The sequence below is a fragment of the Boleophthalmus pectinirostris genome, unplaced genomic scaffold (assembly GCF_026225935.1).
Source record: "Boleophthalmus pectinirostris isolate CB_2022bp ecotype Guang Dong unplaced genomic scaffold, ASM2622593v1 HiC_scaffold_2, whole genome shotgun sequence".
Classification (NCBI taxonomy): Eukaryota; Metazoa; Chordata; class Actinopteri; order Gobiiformes; family Gobiidae; genus Boleophthalmus; species Boleophthalmus pectinirostris.
Window position 1 is genome coordinate 26,014,522 of NW_026571152.1, and position 23,522 is coordinate 26,038,043.

General features: G+C 40.5%; 1 protein-coding gene across 2 annotated transcripts; it reads right to left on the minus strand.

The window, feature by feature from the left end:
• Nucleotides 1–4,206: 4,206 nt before the first annotated feature.
• Nucleotides 4,207–23,085, minus strand: hipk3a (homeodomain interacting protein kinase 3a). 2 transcript variants are annotated; one of them, XM_055155164.1, is made up of 18 exons: nt 22,714–23,085; nt 19,965–20,920; nt 19,685–19,876; nt 19,216–19,397; nt 14,710–14,833; nt 13,442–13,561; nt 12,930–13,016; nt 12,665–12,849; nt 11,957–12,116; nt 11,689–11,812; nt 11,520–11,614; nt 11,285–11,436; nt 11,042–11,197; nt 10,601–10,966; nt 10,069–10,230; nt 9,713–9,990; nt 8,729–8,880; nt 4,207–8,052 (listed from the first exon to the last, which is right to left on the minus strand). In XM_055155164.1, the coding sequence occupies exons 2-18, from the start codon at nt 20,916–20,918 to the stop codon at nt 7,564–7,566; spliced, it is 3,978 nt and encodes a 1,325-aa protein (XP_055011139.1). In that variant the 5' UTR covers nt 20,919–20,920; nt 22,714–23,085; the 3' UTR covers nt 4,207–7,563. The 2 variants fall into 2 exon arrangements, with proteins under 2 accessions (XP_055011139.1, XP_055011137.1); XM_055155162.1 differs by having other exon boundaries at nt 11,285–11,439; nt 22,714–23,084.
• Nucleotides 23,086–23,522: the final 437 nt, after the last annotated feature.

Consider the following 23,522-nt stretch of genomic DNA (forward strand, 5'->3'; position numbering starts at 1 on the left):
CATCTGAATACACAGCTATAAAATATAAGTATAAATATAAATATAAATAAAAGCTTTGTCTGTATGATGTTATATTTGTAGTGACTAAGTGTGGGTCACTACAGTACTGGCAGGAACTCAGTCTAAAGTGACCACGTCTTCTCATGTGGCCAGATGGTCTTTGACAAACTATTAAGGTCAATCTGTGTGTGTTCATTTTCAGCTAATCATCCAAGCACTGAAGAGGAAGAAGTGCCCTCTTTGTACTTGGCAACGTTTTCAAGTAATTGATTCAGAGCCAAAAATATTATATTATTAAATGTCTGACTTAAGTTAAAGTGTACTGTGTAATTTTTCTGGTGGAGGGTCCGTCAAATGCTTTTCTCCGTGGAGATGTTATTGCTTTGTCTGGAATCAAAACGTGAATTGAGTATCAAGTAATGAGCTCAAGACGAAGACCTTCTGACTTTATGACATTACATTTTTTGTTTTTTCATACATATAATTTGCAGATATTTTAATACAGTTATTAATTTTGTTGCTAAACTAAATGTTGCTGCAATTATTATGCGATATATAATTAAGTAACAGTATGTTTCTCATTTAGAAGGTTTAAAAGTGCACTATATAACTTTCTGGTTGGGTGTCCATCAGTTACTTTTCTCCATGGAAATGTTATCCCTTTGTCTGGAATGTTTCACAATATGGAATTGAACCTTTCTATTTTCATGGAGACCAAACCACTCTAAGTTAAAGGTCAGATCTGTGGAGAGGTAACCCCACTCACAGTCAGAATTCCTGTTTTTTTTTTTTTTTAAGTATTTCTGAGCTGTAAAACCACCTGTAATTCAATAAATGTAAAGCAGAGTGTTAATGTTATACTGTGGAACATTCCAGGCAGAGCAATGACATATCCATAGAAACAAGCAGGTGACGGACCCTCAACCAAAAAGTTACAAAGTGCACCTTCAAACCTTCTAAATGAGAAACATACTTTTACTTAATTATATATATATAACATAATAATAGCAACAATATTTCATTTAGCAACAAAATGAATAATTGGCTTAAAATATCTTCAATTTATATTTATGAAAAAACTAAAAATCAGAAGTTCTTCATCTTTAGTTCATTGAATAGACCACCATCCTAGTGTAATAATACTGCTGGATTTCACATGACAACATTACATTCTATAGGTCAATAATGTTAAATGTTAAATGGAGGTCAAGGGAAATTAATTCTGTTTAAAAGCAGATTTTTATTGTAATCCAGTGAGTTTTGGGGTTTAGTCAATAATAGACATGATCAGGTCAACATTTGTGAATTTACCTTTTGGATATTTCATGTCAAAATGCAGTGATATCCCATTTTAAAATCTGAAAACCGACAATTCAAACAACTTAAAAAATGCTGATACTAAGAATAAGGCTCGATACTTGATACATGTTTTGATACCGCAATAATCATGAATATATTATTGGACAATAGACTACAGTATCAGCACAAAATAATAATAATAATGAGTTGTTCCTTTCAGATTTCCATGTGATCTGATACAGTTTTGGTATTTTAAGCATTGAGCATTCAAATCGTATTAAGATTCAATTCCAGTTTTAGTATTGATTAGTATCTCGGTATCAGTTCAATTTTAGATTGTTCTTAAAAATATCCAAACATATGTGCATTTAAGATTTCTGCTACATAACCAACAAAAAAAACTGCACCAAAAAATGTATCATGTTTGGTTTCATTATTATTCATGAGGCCAACATTCACTTCCGTTAACTATTATTCAAAGACTTTCACGATACTATAGGCCTAACCTAAAGTTGCACAACGTTACATCTGCCCTCAAGAAAGAATTCTCCAGTGAGGCATTGTTTTCCATAAAGGAGCGGAATAAATAAATAATTTGTATGAGCTAAATGTTGGTCCTCCCTTGTGAGTTGGAGTTCAAACCCTTGTAGTACACACAGGAATGAAAAATGCAATGAAACTAAAGCAACTGAACTGGTTTTCTGGGGTGAGGTTGTAAAGGATCAGGATAAAGTCGACTTTTTTGATACAGATACAGCATTTTAATCTTTCTGGCTGCTTTACTGAGGTGTTTGTAACTTATGGTAGACTATAGCATTAAAGCACTGCTGAGTATAGTGCCTCAAATCAAAATGAATACTATCAGTAGCCTATGTGTGAAATAGGGCGATGACTACAGAACAGAATCATGTCACAGTCAATCACCATAAGCAAACAAAGTAGACCTTAAAACAGCTGGGATTTAGATGTTAATAATTCATGCTGGCTGTTAAATTCCTCTGCACATCCACTCATTGAGCTAATCATAGAGAGGCAAATGTTTAGACACTAAAGGGCAAAAGGCAGTAAAATATGTGAGGGCTGTAGACAAGTGTAGGTATTCAGTATATTTGTGTGAGAAAATTTCAGTCTGGAATATTGTTTTTAAGGTCCACTCTTACAGGTTGGCCAGCTCGACAGTCTTACCTTCAGCGGCCGAGGAGCCCTGCATCACCAGCATCAGCACCGCGCACACAGTCGCAGTCCTCCGCGCCAGCATCCCGTCCTCCCTCTGCGCCCCGCTCCTCCTGCTGCTCCTAGATCCAGAGGTGCGGATCCATGCTGCTGCGGCTATCGGGAAGAAAGAGCAGGGGTGGTCTTTAAAATGAAGCCCTCCGACCCCGGACAGGAGCGCGTGTTTTGGAGCCATCGGTCACTCGTTAATCCTGACCATGCACAGTCTATGATCCTGGCTGGAGAACATCTAAAGGCGCTGAGCTGGAGAAAGGCATCCGACCGAGATGAGCCCGCTGTGGACAGTCACGGCTGGGCTCGCCATGAGAGGCTAAGGGCTGCTGGGGTGATTGAAAACAAAGAGCTGCTGTGTATCTAAGCGCGTCTTACCGTGTCTCTGTCTGAAAAGTCCTACTGCGACCGCAAGGCGAAAGCGCGCTCCATCTCTGCGTCAAGGCGAACACATTTCCGGAAACCACAAGCGCAGACTTCAATATAAAGCCACGGATCTGAGACAAATAAATAAATCATACCCAAGTCTAGACTAACAAGTAGGGTTATTTGGGTCATTTGGTAGTCATAAGTAAAACACACTGACAGTTAAAGCTACACATTTTATTTTTAAGCCTATACTGATCTGTCGCTCTGATAGGGTGACCAGACGTCCCTATTTACCCGGGACGGTCCCAGTTTTGAGCCATGTGGATCTATCTAAAACCATTGATTTGTCCCAGTTTTATATAATTAATGTCCCTGCAGTCCCTATTTTTAACCATTTTACCTGCCAACAGTAAAGAGAGGCATACATTGTTATTTGTTTAGGTAAAATACAGAAAAGCTGCTTAAAAATGACCAAAACACAAAGAAAATGTGACTATACTGACAAGTGTTGGTCGTGAATGGGTCGAGTGCAGAACTATTTTGCTTAAGTGTGCACTCGATTCACAAGTTTATTATTACAAACCACCACAAACCAACAGTGTCCCAGTTTTTTATTTTGAAAATCTGGTCACCCTACGCTTTGAGCCTATAAGAATCTATAGCTACTATTAAAATTCTAAACGCTCACAGTCATACAAATAAATGTGTGGAGCCTTCATAAGATGTGCAGAAGAATTTTGAACTTACAAAAAGTTTTTCGATCCCATGTTGACTGCAGGTCACACTCAGTCTTCCTCTGATGTGCAGATGGATCATGGAAATCAAATCTCTTCGACGCAGACTGCGTGCGGAGGGATGGAAATTCAGTTTTGCAAATAACGACAGTGAGTCACGCAAAATAATCGGGCTGATTTTTGTAATAAATCCATGGGTAAATGAGTTTGAGCGAAGATGAAAAAGTGACACGTGTTAAGAGAGAAACTGCGCCCCCTGGTGTAAAACCAATGGGCTTCCTGCACCTATTTAGCACCGGAGTCTAGTATTTTTAATCAAATCCGGTTAGATCGGTGTCTGAAAACAAGACACGTTAACGTTAACTGGAAAAACTTTTAATAATTTAGTTTAAAGAGATAAAATATAGAAGAAGGCCAGGAAGCTTACAGTTTCATAACCACCATTGTTCAAATAGTGTAACTGTGGACACTGTTCTTGTTTTAGTACAGGGGTTATAAATATACACTATGTAAATATAATCAACTCTGTACTATAAATATCAGAGACAGTTTGAATTATAAATGACACAAACACAATGACTGAAGCAAAAGATCCTTTTTAATTCAAAGTGAATCTTGACATAGTACGCCATCAATTCATAATTTGACACTAACCAATAAGAGTCACCAAGAAGGAACCCGCTTTTTGTGACAAAGTACATAAGGCTTGGTCACATCGAAACTCACTGAGAACCAGAGGGGGAAGAAAACAACCGCAAACTGGTAAGACACACATTATTACATCCAAACAATAATCATTTCCCAGTCCTCATATTGTTGAATATTGCACAGTGCAGTTGCTACATGTCAAACTAGTGTAGCACTTAAGAAATCAAAAACAAAATTATAAGCCACACGAAACTACACGTATTTAGAACAGTAACGTTTCTATTTACCAACTGTATATAATTTGTCTAGTACAACTCAACATTGTGATAATTGTGATACAAAGAAATTTTAAATCATACATTTTATTCAGCCCAGTACCTCAATGAAACAACCCTTTTACCATTTGGGATGGGGGATGCCGATAAGCAACAGGCCTAAAGCTCCATATATTTAACAATGTACTTTCTTTTAGCCAAAGGATTCCTACCACCATGTAAAGGCACACTTAGAATTGCATACTTTTTTAGGGATGTACACTGGTTCTCTTTAGGCCTGATATTAAAGGCTGCTGGACTCCATAACCCCGGGTGAATTTTGTTCTGTCAACATAAGGCTGCAAGGTAGATTATCTGTCCAATTCAATCAAGACAAAGTGGTGGGGGATTACCAGCACTGAGGTGGGACAATCTCATCGCAGGTGCTGAGCTGACAGCAATAGAAACGTATGGAAAACAACTGTGAGTGAGGCTGCACAACACAAGGTTACACTTTTTCATTAATGTGAAGTAGAGAGTACTATCCACTAAGATCGTCAACACAGTAGCAAGTCAAGTACACAAAATATACTTATATGCTTACATAACAAAGCCAAAATCATTACAAAATAATTGATCAGACAAGAAGCAATCAACTTTGGACCTAAACTTTGAATATGATTGATGACAGATAAAGCATTTAAAGGAAAGCCCTGACTTAAACTCATGATTTCTACTATGATAATAACTACTAACAATGAACAAATCACAAATGACAGAAATTGCAGAAACTGCTTTGAAGCCATTAAAATGCAAAAAAAAAAAAAAAAAAAAAAAAAAAAAAAAAAAACTATATTTGAGTTCTACGATACATTCAAATGTAAATAAAGCTTTGAATTTGACTTTGAGCAGGCCCTACATTTTGAGTACTGTGCAGTGTTCTTGGTGAGGACAAATCCCTGACTTTACTATTTTAGGATTCTGTGATTTTTTTCATGTTAATTTTATATCAGAGCACATTTTAAGTCTACTAACAAACTTTGCCTGGGTCATTTAATGAAAAAAATAACGGATTCCCCTAGAGAGGAACTAGTCACAAATACCTAACCCACTAAGTTAAACATTATGTGACAGCCATTTTGTTTTAGAGGAAGGCACTAGTTGTACAGTACAAAGAGTTGCAAATACAGTCGGAGAACGGAAAAAGCTGTGTTCAGAATCAAACTAAAATACATCTATGACATACCGTTTACAGAATCCATAATTGAACCCAGTCTAGATTTTTGGAGAAATACTGATGCTAAATGCACACATAAAATTCACACACACCAAAAAAGCGACATGAAAATAAAAATGAAAACTTCCATTACAGCAGTTACAATCACTTCAAAACAACAAAGCTAATATACAGAGGCACTAGCATAGGAATAGCATTCACTATACGGTATAATCAAAATAAAACCCACTCCTACTGTATTTTATCATAACGAGTACAATACAAAGAGAATGCAGACTAGTTAAGAGATTAATCCTCTAAATTCACAGCTAAGAAGTGGCAGATCATCAGTACATAGCAGCTTAGTATCAATACATTCCAAATACATTTTGCCAAACATAGCTCAGAAAATAAAACCCAGACAAGTCAGTTTTAAAAAGAGAGAAAACATACGATATATTCCAATGCTGATAACTGCAACAGTATGCTAGGAGGTGAGAGAGGAAATAGTATTGACCATGCGTCAGAAATGATTCATGAACAGTCTTTGGTGCTGATTGGAGTCAAATACTAGCGGATTTACAACAACAGGTAAAGACACTACACTACACACAAGGCTATGCTTCCACCCTGAAGGAATGTATCAAAACTGACGGCAGGTTTAATACACAGACAAAAGCTCTGTCTCACACAATATGAAACGATTACCAATACACCTCTAATACTCAAAAGCCCAGCAATGATACTGTTAATCAATAGTATTTAAACACTGAAGCATTAAAGTAAAAACATAAAACAATATAATCTATCTTAGTCTATGCCACTCCCAAAACGTATAATGGGTTAATGCAGGACTAGCCTAAATGCACAAAAATAAAAACACAGCAACCCAGAGGCCATCTAGATTGTATTGCAGTTACAGTAAACAGTGACAATACTGTTATGAATTAAGTACTATAGTGAATAGAAATCGATTATCAAAATATCAAATCACTCTATATGTACATAAAAAGCTCATTCAGTCAAAGCCCTAAAATGTGCAGCCTCTAGCTAAAGTAAATCTATACTCTGAGTTAGAAAGCAAATTGAAGTTAGACATTTGCTAGTATTTATAACATATCTACAAATAATAGTGATAAGCCAAGTATCTTCAGAGTCAAAGGGTTAAGTGCTGCAAGCCCATTTAAATGTACAATCTATTACGCTGCTCCTGAAAGAGACTCTGGTCATGTTAAGGCACTAGGAGACGGCAGCAGCACACAGCGTCTGCCTCCAACATAGACAGGAGTGTTGGATCCTTACTAATGAGGGACTGGGATGGTTTCAACACAGCTGACAGGGCTGGGAGGATGTGCTACAAGGCAACGTCAATAAGGAAAGGTGGAACAGCTTGACAGCAACAATAACAAATGATTTCCAGCTTTATAAAAGGATCTCTGAACACTAACAACAAGCAACAGGAGGTAATGTGCAAAGGACATACTCTTTTTTCTCATTTCATTTATTCTGTGGTGTGCTCTCATAAAGCTATTTTGTATAATCTCCTCCTTTTAACTGGCTTTTTTTGAATGTCTCTCAGAGCCTAAGTAGCTCTGACAATCAAACTACAAACTCATAGTATTTCATGTGAAACGATGCATTTTAACCATATAACTTCAATAAAGATTCTCCTGTGCTCATTTCTCATACACCGTTATTCAATCTTCTTTTCATCACAGATTTTGTGCTCTGCTAAAGGCTCTACCCGCCCAGGTGGCAGCTCCAGTCCACTTGCCATTGGCCTTCCTAGTAAGTAGGTAGTGCGGGCCGGTCCTGCTCTTCAGATATACGAGAACTGGGGGTGGTGGCTGAGCTTGGTGGGGCTCAGAGGAAAGCCGGTGTACGCCGTGGCCGGTGACGCCATGTAAGGGTGGGCGCCGGGGGGTGGGAAAGGGGGTTTGAACTGGTGGTGCGGGTGAGGGGCGTACGCCGGTTGCTGGTGCGGGTGGGGGGCATAGGCGGGCTGGTGGTGCGGATGGGTGCTGATGCCAAGGGTCACCTGGTGAACTATGGCGCCTCCCTGTGGATGGGACAGACCGTAGCTGTGCTGGAGGAGAGGGGGAGGGCGAGAGGGCAGGATATGGTGGGGGTGGTGGGCGGCGCTGGGCGGGTAGGACAGTAGGGTGGGGGCAGAGGTGTGTGTGGGGCTGCTGTGGGACAGGTGTGTGAAAGTGTGCGTGTGGACATTTGGGGTGATGAAGGCATGAGGTCGCAGGGGCCCAAAGTTGCCGTTCCATTCTTTGCTGTGGTTGGAACCGTACTGCTGCACCTGTGGTCCAAAAACACGTACAGTGAAACAGAGTTAAGATTACACACTTTTCTTACAGTTTAACAACATGTGCATAGTGTGGGTCCAGGTAACATGATTAATCAGAGAAACACACAGTGAAACAAAACAAACAGGGTGCTTACAAGTAAAGTGCAGACTTCAATCAGTGGGCAAAACACTACATGCCATTCTGCGGTAAAAGAAGTTCTACATTTTGTTTTGAATGATACAAGATTTGAAAAATGTGAACTTTAACAAGACAGCTGTGATTAAACTGTCACAAAAGTATTTGCCTGGACCTAGACTCTTTTGCATTTGAATTGGGAGAGGCTGGCTCTCTAGGTTTACAAAAATAACAATATTATAGAATTTGCAGAGTAAGTGATTGTGAAATACAGCCAAACTGAGTGCTGAAGAGATATCTGACTCCAGCGGCTCACATCATAATGCCACTGGGTTTAAAACTTAACTCATGCAGGAGTTTTGTTACTAAAGAATATTGCACCACCCACACATCACACTGTAGGCTCTGGGTCATTCCATTAAAATATCACATTCAAGACTACTGGGAGCACAGCCCACACCATGTTCAAACACAAGGAGGAAGGTTTACAACGAATGTTCTATACACTCATCCAGTAACATTTGAAAAGGAGAAAAATCAAACAGAACTGACCTGCCCAAAGCCCAAGAGGTGCGGCTGCTGGCCTGAAACCTTTTGCTGCCGGGACAGGTGAGGGGCGGGGGGGAGGAGGGGGCCTGACGAGGGCTTGCTCTGCTGTCCTGTGAGGTTGCAACGCCCTTTGGACCGGGACCAGGACTCTGATGCTAAAAAAGACAAGACAAAGTGAGTACTTCTAATAAAAGGACAAAGTATAAAAATAAATGGCGCCTTTAGTCCAAAAAACCTGTACGACGCAGAGGAGGAGTAAAGACAAAAGAAATGTCAAACACATGCACTTAATACTTAAGCTTTGTAAAGTCTGGCTTCAAACTAACCCAAAACACACAAGTATTGGCACTCAGAATAGCCGTCAGGAACAGTTGAGCTGAAGAAAATCAAATAGTCCACTTCCACTTTATAAACGTCGCTACAAGAACCACCAGAGAAACCAGGAGGCTGATACCAAATGAAATGCATCCTCCTTCATTGGACTTGCTTCACAAGATCGCTTAAAAAAATTTTTTTGAAAACATTTTAATAAAAATCTTTTTTCTTTTATTGTAAGCTATAATGACAAGGATACATTTCTAGGCATTGAAAAGAATTCCTGCCAAATTGCACAGTGCATGAGAAATTGCAGTGCCCCTCAGTAAAGTATCTGAGCCAAAATCAACCATAAACTGAAGGTGTACTGCAAAATGTGCAGCTGTGACAGATTTGGTAGCAGCTCTTCTAGTTCTCTGCTAGTGTCTGCGATCACCTGTTTAGGCCTCTATGAGCCACTAGAGGGCGGTAAGGCCCTACTTCTTCCATTTGACCTGAAAAGTAAACATGTCCAAAACACAACTCATCACTGAAGTGTAGTTAGATGAAATTAATTCTATACTATATTTGTTAATGTTTAGTTTGAGATATTATGAATCAAAGTAAATAACGTTTACTGCAAACTTGTAATTAAATACTTGCAGTCAAATACAGTCAAATGAAGATACTGACCCATTCTGTGAACCTGCTCCTCCGTCCCACGCATGTTGTTGTTGTGAACTCTCATCGGGGGAACCACCATCGTCCTCACACCCCGAGGCGTCCTGTCCTGCGTAGTTGGGGCAGAGAGAGGTGCCACCACAGCAGCCAAAGTGGAGCAGTTGCTATGATTACTGTTGCTGTCCAGGTAATGATAGGAGCTGTTGCCACGTGGAGAAGTTGAAGCATCAGATGTGGGTGACCCCTCGACTGTCTCGCAGCCACTTTCATGACCGTCATCCTCTGACATGCTGCAGACAGAGCAGTCACATGGGTCAGAATGGCACAAAGGGCATTTCCACATCTGAAATGTGACTTATGTTTCTCACCTGTTGGGTCTCTTGCATGGGGAGGCAGATGGGCTGGACTGAACAGAGTTGGAGGCAAATGAGCTTGTGCTGAGACTGCTCTCTGGGCTGCTGAGAGAGCACACCCTCTCCATAGACAGACTGGTGTTTCTACAAGCCTCACAGACACACTCCTCTTTGCACCTGTTAACAGAACAGGCATATGACCTCATTTTCTTACTTTTGTTAAAAGTATGTGTTTTCATTGCATCTAAGCACCCTTGAAAATGTGTCCCCCCCACCAACGCCACCTACTGCTTATCTCCATGGAGATGTTATGGCTTTGCATGCAATGGTGCACAGTATGGCATTAAATAGAACTTTCTCCATGGAGACTTGGTGAGGCAACCCCCTCACCATGAGACAGTACGTATTTTAAAGTATTTTTTAAGTAGTAAAAACTCCAATAATTAAATAAATGCAAGGTTATAACATCTTCATGGAGACAAGCAAGGCTTTGTACCAGAAAAATTTACATTGTGTCTTTTTAAAACACTTTTATATTTGTGCTTACCCTCTCAGACGGCACATCTGGCGTTCCTCCTCCTCGCCCTCTTCTCCGTCTGTGGCCTCACTGTGGATGCTGATGACACTGGGCGCAGGGCTGGGTGTGTCCCCCATCAGAACGGCCACATCTCTCTGCTGCTGACTGTCCAAATGCCTTTTGCTGTCCGGTACCACTTCTTTACACGTCGTCACATTCTTCACAGGCTCCTCTTCCTCCTCACTGGTGTTTTGAGCGACTGGTACCTTATTCTCCACCTGTGGAACATCCCTCTGTGAAGACTGCCCTCTTCCTGGGTTTATTTGCCCCACTACGTCAGCCATCTTTGGAGTGCGACAAACTGATGTGTGAATGTTACTGTGTTGGGAGAGATTTCTGTAAATGTAAATGTAAAAATTTGTTAGATAAATAGTAGAAGACATTATATTTATTAAAATGTAAACATTCTACCTGTTATTGTGATTATGCCGATTTCGCTTACTGGTGGGCTGCGGCCACACTACATGGGCTATTCCAACATTGATAGGCTGATGGGCGGGTATCTGATTTGTGAGTAGAGACTGTTGAATCATTGAGTTATAATGGCTACTGTGAGGACGCACTTTCCTACAACAAATGAAAAATAAAATATTATCAGTATTTGTCATATACACCATCATTTCCAAAATAAGCAAATTTGGGGTTGTAATTTACCCCCAATCACTAATCCGTTGGGGGCCAGATGTGTTTGTGTCGTTGAGAGAGGATGGCGGAGGGGGAGGGGGATGAGAGGGAGGAGGTCCAACTGGAGTCATCTGTTGCCAGGCTGCAGGGACCAGGAGCTGCTGCCCCCGACTTGACCAAGCCTGCTGTAAAGAGAGAAAAAAAATGTAGTATTTATAATGGAGATAATTACAACTTGACAAATAGAAGCAATAGAGGTTTTTACCTGGGCTATCACGCCTGGCCTCACTGGCAGCGGTTGTATGGGTGGGGCCTGAGTTACCATAGGAACAGTATACCCTGCTGGTTGGTTAAGGTTTCCTAGAAGAAATTAAATGTGTTCAAATAACAAACAAACGGTTAAACTTAGGATTATATCTTCTAGGCGTTTTTACCTTGCATTGTTGGAGGACAGAGGAGAAGGGCAGGTGGAAATGAGTCACTGCAGCCAAACTGGTTGTTTGTAGTTGATAAAGCTAACCCAGGATGCAATACAGATGGTGCCGATTGGGTTATAGTCTAAAAGTAAAAAGTAAACATTGACGGGTCAGGAAAACAAGATTACATCACAAACAAAATACCCTACAATAAATAATACATATAAAATAAATGTAGAAGGAAAAGTGAATATGAAACTTTGCAAACACAGTGAGTACTTCCTACCTGAGTGTGGACTGGTATGTTATTGTAGCCAAGGGGGATGGAGGAGGGAGCTGGGGCCACGGGAGGCCTGGAGAAATGGATGGTGTTCTGGTTCAAAGCATCAAACACACCACTGACCCGACTGTGGCACATGTCCATGACACGGAAAGAGGACTGTACACTGAAGAAGAAGTAGAAGGAAAAGGTATTATTGTTGTTCAAGATGAAGAGAAACTATTGATATTTTGCAATGACACCATGCACCATAAGATATACATGAAGGAGTTACCATGGTGACACAATGCAAATATTAGAAAAAACTGTTTTAAGAGTCTGAAGTCCAAGTCTGAAAACTACATACAAAATTGATTAAAAGACAACATTTTCAGCAGCCTGAGATTATGTCAATGTCAATGTGGGTTCATGGTCCTGTTTAGGAGTTTGATTTACAAGAAAAAGGTGAGAGTGACTGAGTGAAAAACTGCTACTAGCCAATTGAGAGGGACTTGTTAACAGCACAAATCAGCTCACCTGTTGTAAGTTCCAGCTAAGTTAGTTCTTTATTGTCAGATTGTACTAAAAGAAAGCTCAGATTAAAGTCTAACTTGAGTAACAGAGTTTCAAACAGAGCAGTGTCTACAGTTAGCATCACACTCCCAGGGACTGTAGATGACATCAGCTGCAAAGTATCAACACAGTGGATTGGGCGTAGAGAGAGTGTAGTCTTACTGGCTGCTGTGTGGGTAGTCCAGCAGGTGAGTCATGGTGAGAAAGGGATGATTGAGCACATTGGAGGGAACAGTCCTGTCCTCCGCATCGATCAGAAGCATGGTCTTCAGCAGAGACACAAACTCTCTTCGGTCGGCCTTCTCCGCCTGCATGTCACTATTGTCAGGGATCAGCACCAAGTTCACCTGGAAGACAAAATCATGGTTGATAAGTACGAGCCTTGTAAACATTGGGGAGGAGAATGTGGAGCACTGCCTTTACTTACATGTGCTATGTCATCCAAACAGCTGAAGATGTACTTTCGGGCCTCTTTGGATTTAAGCCCCGTTTCCTTCTCATGTTCTTCTGTTGTCTGAAGGAAAAACACAAATCAGGACTGGTAAATTTTAGGGGTTCGACTTTTTTTATTCAGTCAGATTGAAATCCATTAATATTTATATTAAGAAATATATATTTCTATGGGAGGAAAATGTAGTTCCAAAAAGATATAAAGGTCCTAAAAATATTTCTATTTTATGTATTTATTTATTTATTTATTTTTCCGAGTTCAGTCAGCAGACTAAACCTTTACATTTCCGTATTTCACTGCCCTAGTTGTTTGGTATGTCCTGATTTGTTTTGGAATTTCCTGTTACATGATTTAGAGCTATAATCAAGAGGCCGAAATATGTAGAAAGCAGACCTTTTGTGAGAAATGTGAAGGCCACAACCCATTGTCCTTTTAAAAGGATGATTTAATTTGCACCTGAATATGTGACATAATGCGAGTGTGTGTACCTTTAGTCTCCATGAGGCGTAGGGAGAGTCTGACTCTTTGGCGAAGAAGCGAGTTGTCTTGGTCCCCTTGTTCAGCAGGTGCTCACCGGGCAGACCCTGAGTCTGAGAGATGTACCGGATCTGGGCAATGACAGAAGGGGATTAGTACATACAAGCACTGAACATACTTGTATGGTAAGTTGAGGAATTCTATCTCTCGCACTCCAAAAGGGGCACTAAAGATAATAGCTTAAAGAGGTCAGTATCCTTTCAAACACATTGTGCCATTCAAAAAGGCATTACAGCATCAGGAAATGTAATGAGTTATTCTTGGAAATGATGCGGCTACACTGTGAGCGTACACTTTACACTTTTGGATTTGATCCAAAGCCTGGTATAGAAATTGCTTGTTATCCAATGCTGTGCTGTGCGGTCCTGAACCTTCACCTTTAAATCAAAACTCTAAAACATTTGGGAGGATATAGCATCAGATTACCAAGTGAATAGCCTCTGAAAAGAACAGTGGTTTCAATTATACATTCTGTTGAGGTGGAACAGACCAGCTGCCTTTAAAAACCACAGCTTTCCAGAAGCCCCAACACAAAATCCTAAAACGTTATTAGACATTGTGTGTGTGTGAACACAGACTACAGCCTAGAAAAAACATGTGAGCGGCCAGAGGGCACTGGACTCAAAACGTGCTGATGGGGCACCCAATGACCACTCCATGTCTCCCATCAGGCTTATGTTTATAAATACATTTTGCTGTGCCGAGTGGAACTGCTACGAGCCTTGGCATAGTGCAGCATGTGGAGCTCAGTGTGTGCCCTGGTATGGCCCAGGGTACAACAGAGCTGTCAGTGCCCTTTGTCATGTGACCCACAAGAGGCTGAACATCCACTCCACACAAATCAACTTTATTTTTACTTTCTCAGTCTGGACAGGAAGTATAGCCTAAAATCAACCATCATAAACTGTAGTTTATTATTTGTTTAATCACCGTTTAATGCTTAAATGCTATTTGTTTCATTTATAGGTCAGAAATGCGCAGTTATTAGAAACAACAGACTTCCATGTGCTTCTTTAAGGACATGTGAGATAGAATTTATGAGAGACAGTGAGGTCAAGTAAAAGTTCACTAGGAAGTAAAGAAAGGCTAAAAGGTGTTTATGTTATTCTCAAATATAAATAATTTGGTCTGAAAATAATCAGAGGTGTCTCCCCAGTGGAGCAGCACAGCCATGTGTTGTGAGTGCAACTCCACTTCTTGGGAGTGTGAGGAATGTTACCTGGTCGTACTCCAGGGCTCCGGGGTACAGGGGCCAGCCCAGGAACAGCTCCGCTATCACACAGCCCAGTGACCACATGTCGATGGCCTCGCAAAATGGCAGGCCTAAAATAATCTCTGGAGCCCTGCAGGGAAAAGAAGGGGCACAAAAGGTTACATGTAGGAGCTGAATGACTGCAGGCACTCAGATGAAGTGCGTACAGAATAAAACAGGTGATGACAAAAAACACTACACAATTTCATACAAAGTGAACTCATTTGGAACAAAGAAAGACTCTTCTGTGTCCATTAAGCAATGTTTCTTCTGCTGGCTGCATCCTAGACGGTGGTTTTATTTTATACAAGTTCATCAATAATAGAGGAAAAGAGTTGGAACAAGAACATACTAGGATTCACAAAGTTAATCTTGTCTTGGAAAAAAAAACTAAGCAAAAAAACAATATATATATTTACACTACAATATGGTGCTTAAAGCAAGATCAGGGGATGTCTTGTAAACTCTTTAGTAATTAGTGAATTTGAAATTTTTGACAAACAGTGCTGATCCATCTGCACAATCTCTAGCAACAAGTGGACTTTGTGTTTTACGCACAGAGCCTGTAATCTGGCAGTGCAGAGTACCAGAGCAGAAAAACAATAGGCTAAGGGCCTGGACAGCTGAGCAACAGCACTCCAAATAGCAACCTATGCTGTGACGACCACAAGGGAAATGACTGTTGCCAAGCAACAGCCGGATGCTGGACCATAATGTAACAGTATTACAAGGCGATAAATGGGGCCATCAGTCATTATTCAGCAGACACACATAGAACATGTGTGTGCAAAGAGGCTACATTCAGCTCCAATAATGCAGGGCTTCTCTGCTCAAAAGGAAATTACACTTGCAATTTCCTTCTGGTCTTTCTACGGGAATTCATGTTATGCAACGTACAAAGAGCCTTGAAACGGACTTCCTCAGTTTTGTGCAAGTTTTTAAAACCACTAACTTGTACAACACACTTAAGTATATTTTAGAAGCAACACAACTATAAACACATGACTTTCGCCAACTTCTAGCCTTCATTTAATTTCTTATTTCACTCAAAAGTCAAAAAGGACATTCTGCTGACATTTCGCATGGAAGACAAGATGAAAATGTGTCTTCTACATTAAAGAACTACTAGTGATAATAATAGACAATATACAAATGTTTTATGAGAGACAAGCCTTGATATTAAAATTCCAACCCAGGATAATGGTGTAGAGGCATGGTCAGACCTGTGCCTAATGCACCCATTTGAATGATTCATTGTATTGACAGCCTGTCTGTGTCCCTCCAGTTACCTTGTTTCAGTTACTGAAGAAAAGTTAGGACATTCTGATTTAAGTTATGAAGGAACACGCATTGCTAACACGATCAAACTATCACATTTCCTCAGATTTCCTATATACTTGGTACATTTTTATGACAAAAAACTTCCCAAATCTGTTAGCAGCACATAACATAAGCCTGGCTGCTTCACCTGATCTGCGGCTTCGCTGAATTATTCACATTGCCGTGTTCCATTTTCTTTGTGGGAGGTAGTTTGACGTCACCACCGCGCACTGACAGTCACCTCACCAGGCTCCACTGTGTCACACTACCATAGCAACCACACATTAGACCGTGACGAGCTTTTAACAGCCCCCGAAAGACCCTGCTACAGTCAAGTGTTAGGGAAAAAAAACACGTTCATCGCACCTTCAAAATTGAGATTTAAAAACAGCTTGATAAAAAAGCCCACATCAGCTGTAAATCATATGCATGACTTCTAAACAAAGGTACAATCTCTTATGTTTTTCCTATTACTTAATGTGTACAACAGACTAGGAAGGCTACCCAAACTTTTATGCACTAGTAGTTGAAAGTAGGAATAAAGTGATGGCAAACCAGGCCACAACTATACAAACACTTTCAAAACACCCTCTTCTTTAAATATATATTTGTGTATAGGCTACTTTGACCACATAGTGACTCACTCAGCCATTTGAACCTCAGACAAACAAAGTCTGCAAGCCATAAATTTCATGCTACAAAAGTACAGCACTACCTCACACTGATATGTCCATATATAAGTATATCTATATTAGTATTATATATTAGTTTTGTCACAAAACCCTTAGACCCCATGAGTAGATGGAAAACACAGACTAGAATAAGGCCTGTGTGCATGTGTAGAACAGGAAGTTAAGGCTTAAGTCTTTAACATTTGCGAGTGTACTAATACTGCCCTGTGTTTTCTGAGGGTTTCCTGTACGACTACAGCAACTAAAAATTTATTTGGACAAACAGAATGCAAATTTTAAAATATCAAAAACACATCTATGCAGGAAAAGAACTTTGTTGTAAATAATGTCCAGTGCAAAGGTTGTGGTTTAGAAGTAAAAAATGGTAGTTGTAATTACATAGCTGAGAACATCATCACCATTACCCCCCAGATACCAAACACTAAACAAACATCCAATGACGTGTTCAGGACAGCGCCAGTACACAAACAAACTAAAGGGAAGTCAAACTTAAACAGTGGATACCGGAAGAGAGGGCTTTGTGGTTATGAAAGTTGCTTTACTGTATTAGCTTCTTAAACATAAGTGAAACCAGAATGAAACCAGGTTGACAGATAGATTTGATAGCAGGTTGGGTCAAGCTCAATTTTAGTTGAAGTATGTAACATTCACAGGCTATGTGGAGAGTATATCAGCCAGTCATTAAAGGGAATTGAGTTGTAGGGAACATTTTGTAACGTGTGTGCTTTGCCTTGGCAGCTGTTGTAAGTACAGGGGCATATGAGCACAGCCCAGCACTCACAGGAATGTCTCCATGTATTTTTACATACCACATTCTTCTTCCATTTGTTTATGTGTCCTGAAAGACCACATTACTGCTCTATGATCTCAATGCTGGAAATTTATAGGACAAATAGGCCTGAGAACTTGCACACATATCTAAGCGGGTCAACAGCAGAGCAAGGCCCTCACGTTATGCAACAACTCAGTGTACACCCCGACTGCAGAAGAGGGGGGTATGAAGCGCTTTCGTCAAAATTGTACATCAAAGTCTGTACTGGAATTTGCATGCCACGGACTTTCCTCTGCTCATCGACTCAAATAGAGGTGGATGTTTAAAAGTAAGTCAGGAGAAAAGAGGGTGTGCGCGTTAGGAGACATACCCAGTATCTCAACAGCAGATTGCATAATGTTTAAACACTCCAATTGCTTACCCAGCACACTGAACCTATGAGCCTGCTGCAACTTGCAGGAGTAAAAAGTACTCCTGATGTAAAAGATATTAAATTTGCTTTACACAGGAACAAGTGATATAGAAATAAATGTCAAAGAACTTGATGTACCATTCACTGGTTTGATTTCCTGATGATAATTCATGATAACTTAAACATTTTAAATTTTAGAAGTAAAGTTTCTAATAGTAAAACACAACATTTGTTGAAAATGGTACATTTATATTTGATTCTAAGGTAAATGACTATATTGCAGCTCTCTGAACATAAACACTTTCCAAGTTCTTCCGCACATTATGCAACAGCTTCAAAGTTTTGGGCGTGTCGATGTGAACAGAGATTAGGGGCATGCTCAGGGACTGGCATGGGTCCAAAAATACATATGTTCTGGCAGAAGCAAAGAACCCTGAAGTAACAGGCGACATAAGGGACTAGCCGTGCAAAGTTTAGTAACCAAAAACTGAAGAAACTGTACACCGTAAATCTTATCTCAGAACATTTTGTACTTCTTAAACCCACCACTTTTACTTAGGGTTGTACAAAATGACAAAAAAATATATATTTTTTTTTCCTTGTATTGCCTGTTCACAATTTTCTATTTGAAAATGTTCTTTAAAAAAATATAATTAAGGCTTTATCATAATGAAAATTAACTAGACAGAGTGCTCTATAATTGATACTTTGCAGTGACATGTGGAATGTTCAGTAGGTAAAACAATGCAAACATTAACAAACGCTGTTTAAAACTTTTAAGATTGACTGAAAACTCAAGAAAAAATGCAAATGGATTGAATACTATTTGAGAGGGACTTGTTTAACAGCACAAATTATCTCACATGTTGTAATTCTACCTACATCTTTCTGGTCAGATTGTGTGAAAATAAAGAGATTCAAGTTTAATAGAGCTTCTGACAGAACAGTGCCTACATTAGCATCACACCCCCAGGGAATGTTGATGACATCAGCTGCAAAGCACCAACACAAAAACTGGTCCAATTTGTTTAAACTCATGTCCAAACAGCGTGCTTGCACTGCCACATGACCGGCTGTAGACACATCCATAAAAATAACTCTAACTAATATCAGTGACAACTGGTTTTGATTCAAATGGCACCACCCCAGTGTCACTTGTGTTTTTGGCCAATTTGTATTTGTCTATATGTGTATAATATTAAAATAACAAATGTGACTTCTCCATTTTATATTTTCACATATGTAGTACATGTGTGATATGAGTTTCCAGCACTTACCTGTAGTATCTGGACTGGAGGTATGTGGAGCAGACTGCTTTAGAGACATGGCTTGCAGAGCCAAAGTCAATGACTTTAACTCTGTAGGGCTGCCTGGAGGGGTCCACCAGCATGATGTTCTCTGGTTTTAAGTCCGCATGAATCAAACCCAGACACTTGAGCTTTTTTAAAGCTGTGGCCACCTATCAGGTTAAAGAGAAACACTGTGAATACAGGTCTACATCCCCAACAGCTGACCTCACTGCTTAATGCAAAAGAAAAAGTTCATGGTGGAGGAATACGACTCTGTTTTGTTTACAGCATAATCTACAATGGCCAGTGCTTCAGGTTATCTATACACAGAAGATTAATTATTTACATGCCACTGGGCCTTTGGTGATTTAACACTCAAGGATCCAGGGTTAACACACAAGTGTGGACAACAAGAGCATATGCAGCAAAAACAGATCAGATAGAAAAGTGGTTTTACCTGCTGCAGAATGGGCCTGATGATTCTCAGTGGCAGTGGACTGAACTTGTTCTGTTTTAAAAAGTCATAAAGGTTTTGCTCCAGCATTTCAAATACCAAGCAGGTGTGACTGCGGTGCTGAAAGCACTCCAGTGCACGCACAATGTTGTGCTCATCTGCATTCTCATTGCTCAACCTGGCCAATATCTCAACCTGGCATGGATAAACAAAACATAGTATATAGCATTAATGAAGAACAATTTTAAGGCATAAAAAACTGGTAGATGGACTTAAAACTCACTTCAATTTGTCCCTGCCGTGCATAGGATGGGTGGTTTTTCAGGATTTTAACCGCCACAACTTCATTGGTTCCTCTCTTCCAGCACTTGACTACCTGACCAAAAGTCCCGCGACCCAAGAACTCTAGGACCTCATAACTGTTCTTAAGGGAGCACAAAACCTCATGTTGGACCAACTGATAGTCCCCATCTCCAGTTCCTGTCCTGGTCACCGTGGCTCCAGCCCCCGCCTCATTACTCCCCTTGGGCCTAAACTCCGTCCCGTCTGCTGCCGTTCCAGTGCCATTCCCCCTGTTGTGCTGAGCGAGCGGCAGCCCCTCACCCCCTCCTCTCACAGTGTCTGCATTGTTCCCCGAGCTGCTTTGTAACATGGTCACCACGGCCGGAAGCACAGCAGATACCTCCTCCACTATCTGCATGCCTCCAGCACAGCTCTTGTCCTCTGCTTGTTCTCCAGCTTTCCCTGGCTTCTGCTCACATCTCTGTGTGGTACCTGGGTTTACAAGACGAACATATGCTCCCCTGGTCTGCAGCCTGTTAGTGGCCTCGTCTTTCACTGTTCTGACACACGCTCCCCTCAGCAGACCACAGTCCAAACCCACTCTCTCTACACTAGCCCTTTGACTTCCAACTTCTTCCACTTCTTGTGACCTCTCCTGTGTTTCCAATCCAGCTGTGTTCAAGGCCCACTGCTCTCTGTCTGAGATGTCCAACGTTCCTTGCTGGCCTCCAGGCTCTGCACCTGATGGAATAACGTTGTTGGGATATGCGATACCGTAGTTCACACCGATCACATAGGTCTTGGGTGGGGGTCGATGCTGAAAGGCTCTGCTGCTGGTGTTGTTACCACGATGGGCTTCACTTGGCTGTCTGCCGGTACCGCTACTGCTGGTTCCTAAGGCACTTGTCTGAGTTGAGTGCAGGTGTGATGGGTAGAGCAAGACTTGTGAGGCCATACCTGTAAAAAAAATACAATTAAATATTTGAACATCTATTTAAGATTTATCCAAATGTGGTCAAACAAAATGAAGTATTGTAGAACCAGTATGAGTACACAAGAATTCTATTCTACTGTTTTCAGATAAGTACAGTCTTTGTCAAATTGGCCATATTGGTTTAATGTCAACGTTACTGAAATGGAGAACTTGCATGTTGAAATGGGAGCCAGGGGAAGCCCACTGCAAATCTGGCCTGTCCCCACACGCTACACAAGAGGTCAGTTTCACACAAACATAAACCACAAAGTACGTACTACGTCAGAGGCAATGATGCACCATAAGATAATGACTAGTCACAGAGCTTACATATACACACACTTCAAAATAAAAAAACAAATATCAGTTTAGTACGACTACTTTAGTGACATTTACAGAGAATAGATAAGCTATGACATAACCAAGTAGGTGAATGAAATATAAAATAAGAAAATAATTATCATATAGTGTATGCTGATTATGTTGACTGTTGTACATTTTCTATACAAGTTATTGGATGAATAGGTTTTTGTTACAGTTATGTAATTGTCAAAATGACAAACCCGGGCAGTTGCCAAACCATCCGTATGTTTCCTATAAAGAATAGAAAGGTTTTACTGAGAAGAAAGCGGTGTTTGCCAGCTAGTGACACTGTCAAACACAGGCTCAGACAAGCAGACGGGTGCGCCACTCAAACATTTCTCATAATCAGGGCTGATGGGTTTTACCAGATACACCACTCATACAAATTGTCTACACTTGACTTCTCACTTATCCAAGTATACAGAAGTCTAAAACCACATCTGATGAGCTTCCCGTTTCAGTGTGAGCCACGTAGGCCATTAGCCACTATTGTAAGATAAATGTAATTTCAAGAACCATACAGGTAAAACTATTTGTCTTTACAATCAGGGCTGACGTAGCTCCTACTTCATCTGCTTTAATGTCAAACTCTGAAGCCTGACACCCTCAGGGCCACGAGAGCCCGGCCTGAAATGGAGAGCAGTGACATGGAGCTGTGTGTGTTTGTGGTCATGTTTCCAAGGTCTCAAACTCTGACAACTCAAAACACATTACTGCGTTACTGATAAACCAAAGTGCGTGCAGAAGTGCGCATTTATGTTCGGGGGAAATTTAACTATTTTATGTTCACGCAATCCTGACGTCCATATTGATTATTATGATTGTTGTGTTTTTGTTTTACGGTGGAAGTGTGTGTCAGAAAGTGGTTCAGTCTGGCTGTTTGATCTATGCTCCTAAAACTACACGGACGTCTGTGTAAGAGTACTATCTGTTCTGTCTTTAGTTACGCCCCTGGGGGAAGGGCAACAACAGGCAAGACACCTGTTGAAACTTATGTTGTACGTGACAGCCACCCAAATAACGGATGTATATCTATCCTCAATGTGTACAACATTTAAATCATTTTTAAGTGTAAAAGCATGCACTACAACAGAGTCCAATCGGGGAGTTGTTTATGCTTACGCCTTTCGTGTTTTATAATGGGTAGTATAACATTTCTTTTAGGTCAGATAAAACAGCAATAAAACAGAAAGAAAAAGCAAAACTAAATGTGAATGCTTCTCAACAAACACGGAAAACACCGGTTGACGTAGCCGTATCAGTGTCAGAAAAGGAACTGAAGTTGGGTAGTTAGCTTAACATTTAGCAAACACGCTAGCGACCGATACAGCCCTGCTGGTTTATAAATATATACGACACCAAACTAACACGATTCAATGTTTTATCGAGTACACTGTGGTGTTAAGTCACATACCTTCAAAAACAACGATTATATATATCACCAAAAGCGTCGAAGAACAGGCTAGCAACGAGGACCCACACAGCCAAATCCTGCAACGCTGCTCCTGCTGCCATCTTGTTGAACGACGAAGCGAGACCGAGCGACTTTTCGCACATTTGAAGCTCCAAATTACCCAAGTTACCGCATATTATGAAAGCCAGCCACAATCCATGTTTGTACGGTCGCCTTGGATTTCAGCAAACGTGTTTTTTTAGTCCGTTCATGTCAGAATATCCGTGTTTATAAACTTTTGCATTGTACGCCCTGTCCCTCACGGAGAGCTGGTGGCTGCTAGCTGTTGCTGCTGGTTCGGTAGCTTGTTGCTTCTCCGCATGTGTGGAATGTCACAGAGGAGGGCCGAGCGAACCACAGCCGAGAGGAGAGGGAGGAGAGAGGGACGGAGGGAGGGAGGGACGGGTAGAGAGAGGGGAAGAAAGACAGAGAGAGAAGTCAGGTGGTTAACAATTTTTAATTCTAGATTATAGACCTTGCTTTCTGCACTGTGTATTAGCTAGAGCAAGGGTGTCAAACTCATTTTCACCAAGGGCCACATTTGGGTCATGTTTGTCATCAAAGAGCCGGTTGTAAAGTTAAGACTGCAACTGTAGCTGTAACTGTTACAAATTTGTAAAAGTCTGTATTTGATTTTTCATTTCATATTTATTAATTTTGTTTATTTTTATGTTATGTTTTTTGTTTTTGTTTTTTAACCTTTTTATTATTTACTGGTATTCTTGCTCTTACTTGATTTTACTAGTTTTATTGTCTTAATGAGGACCAGT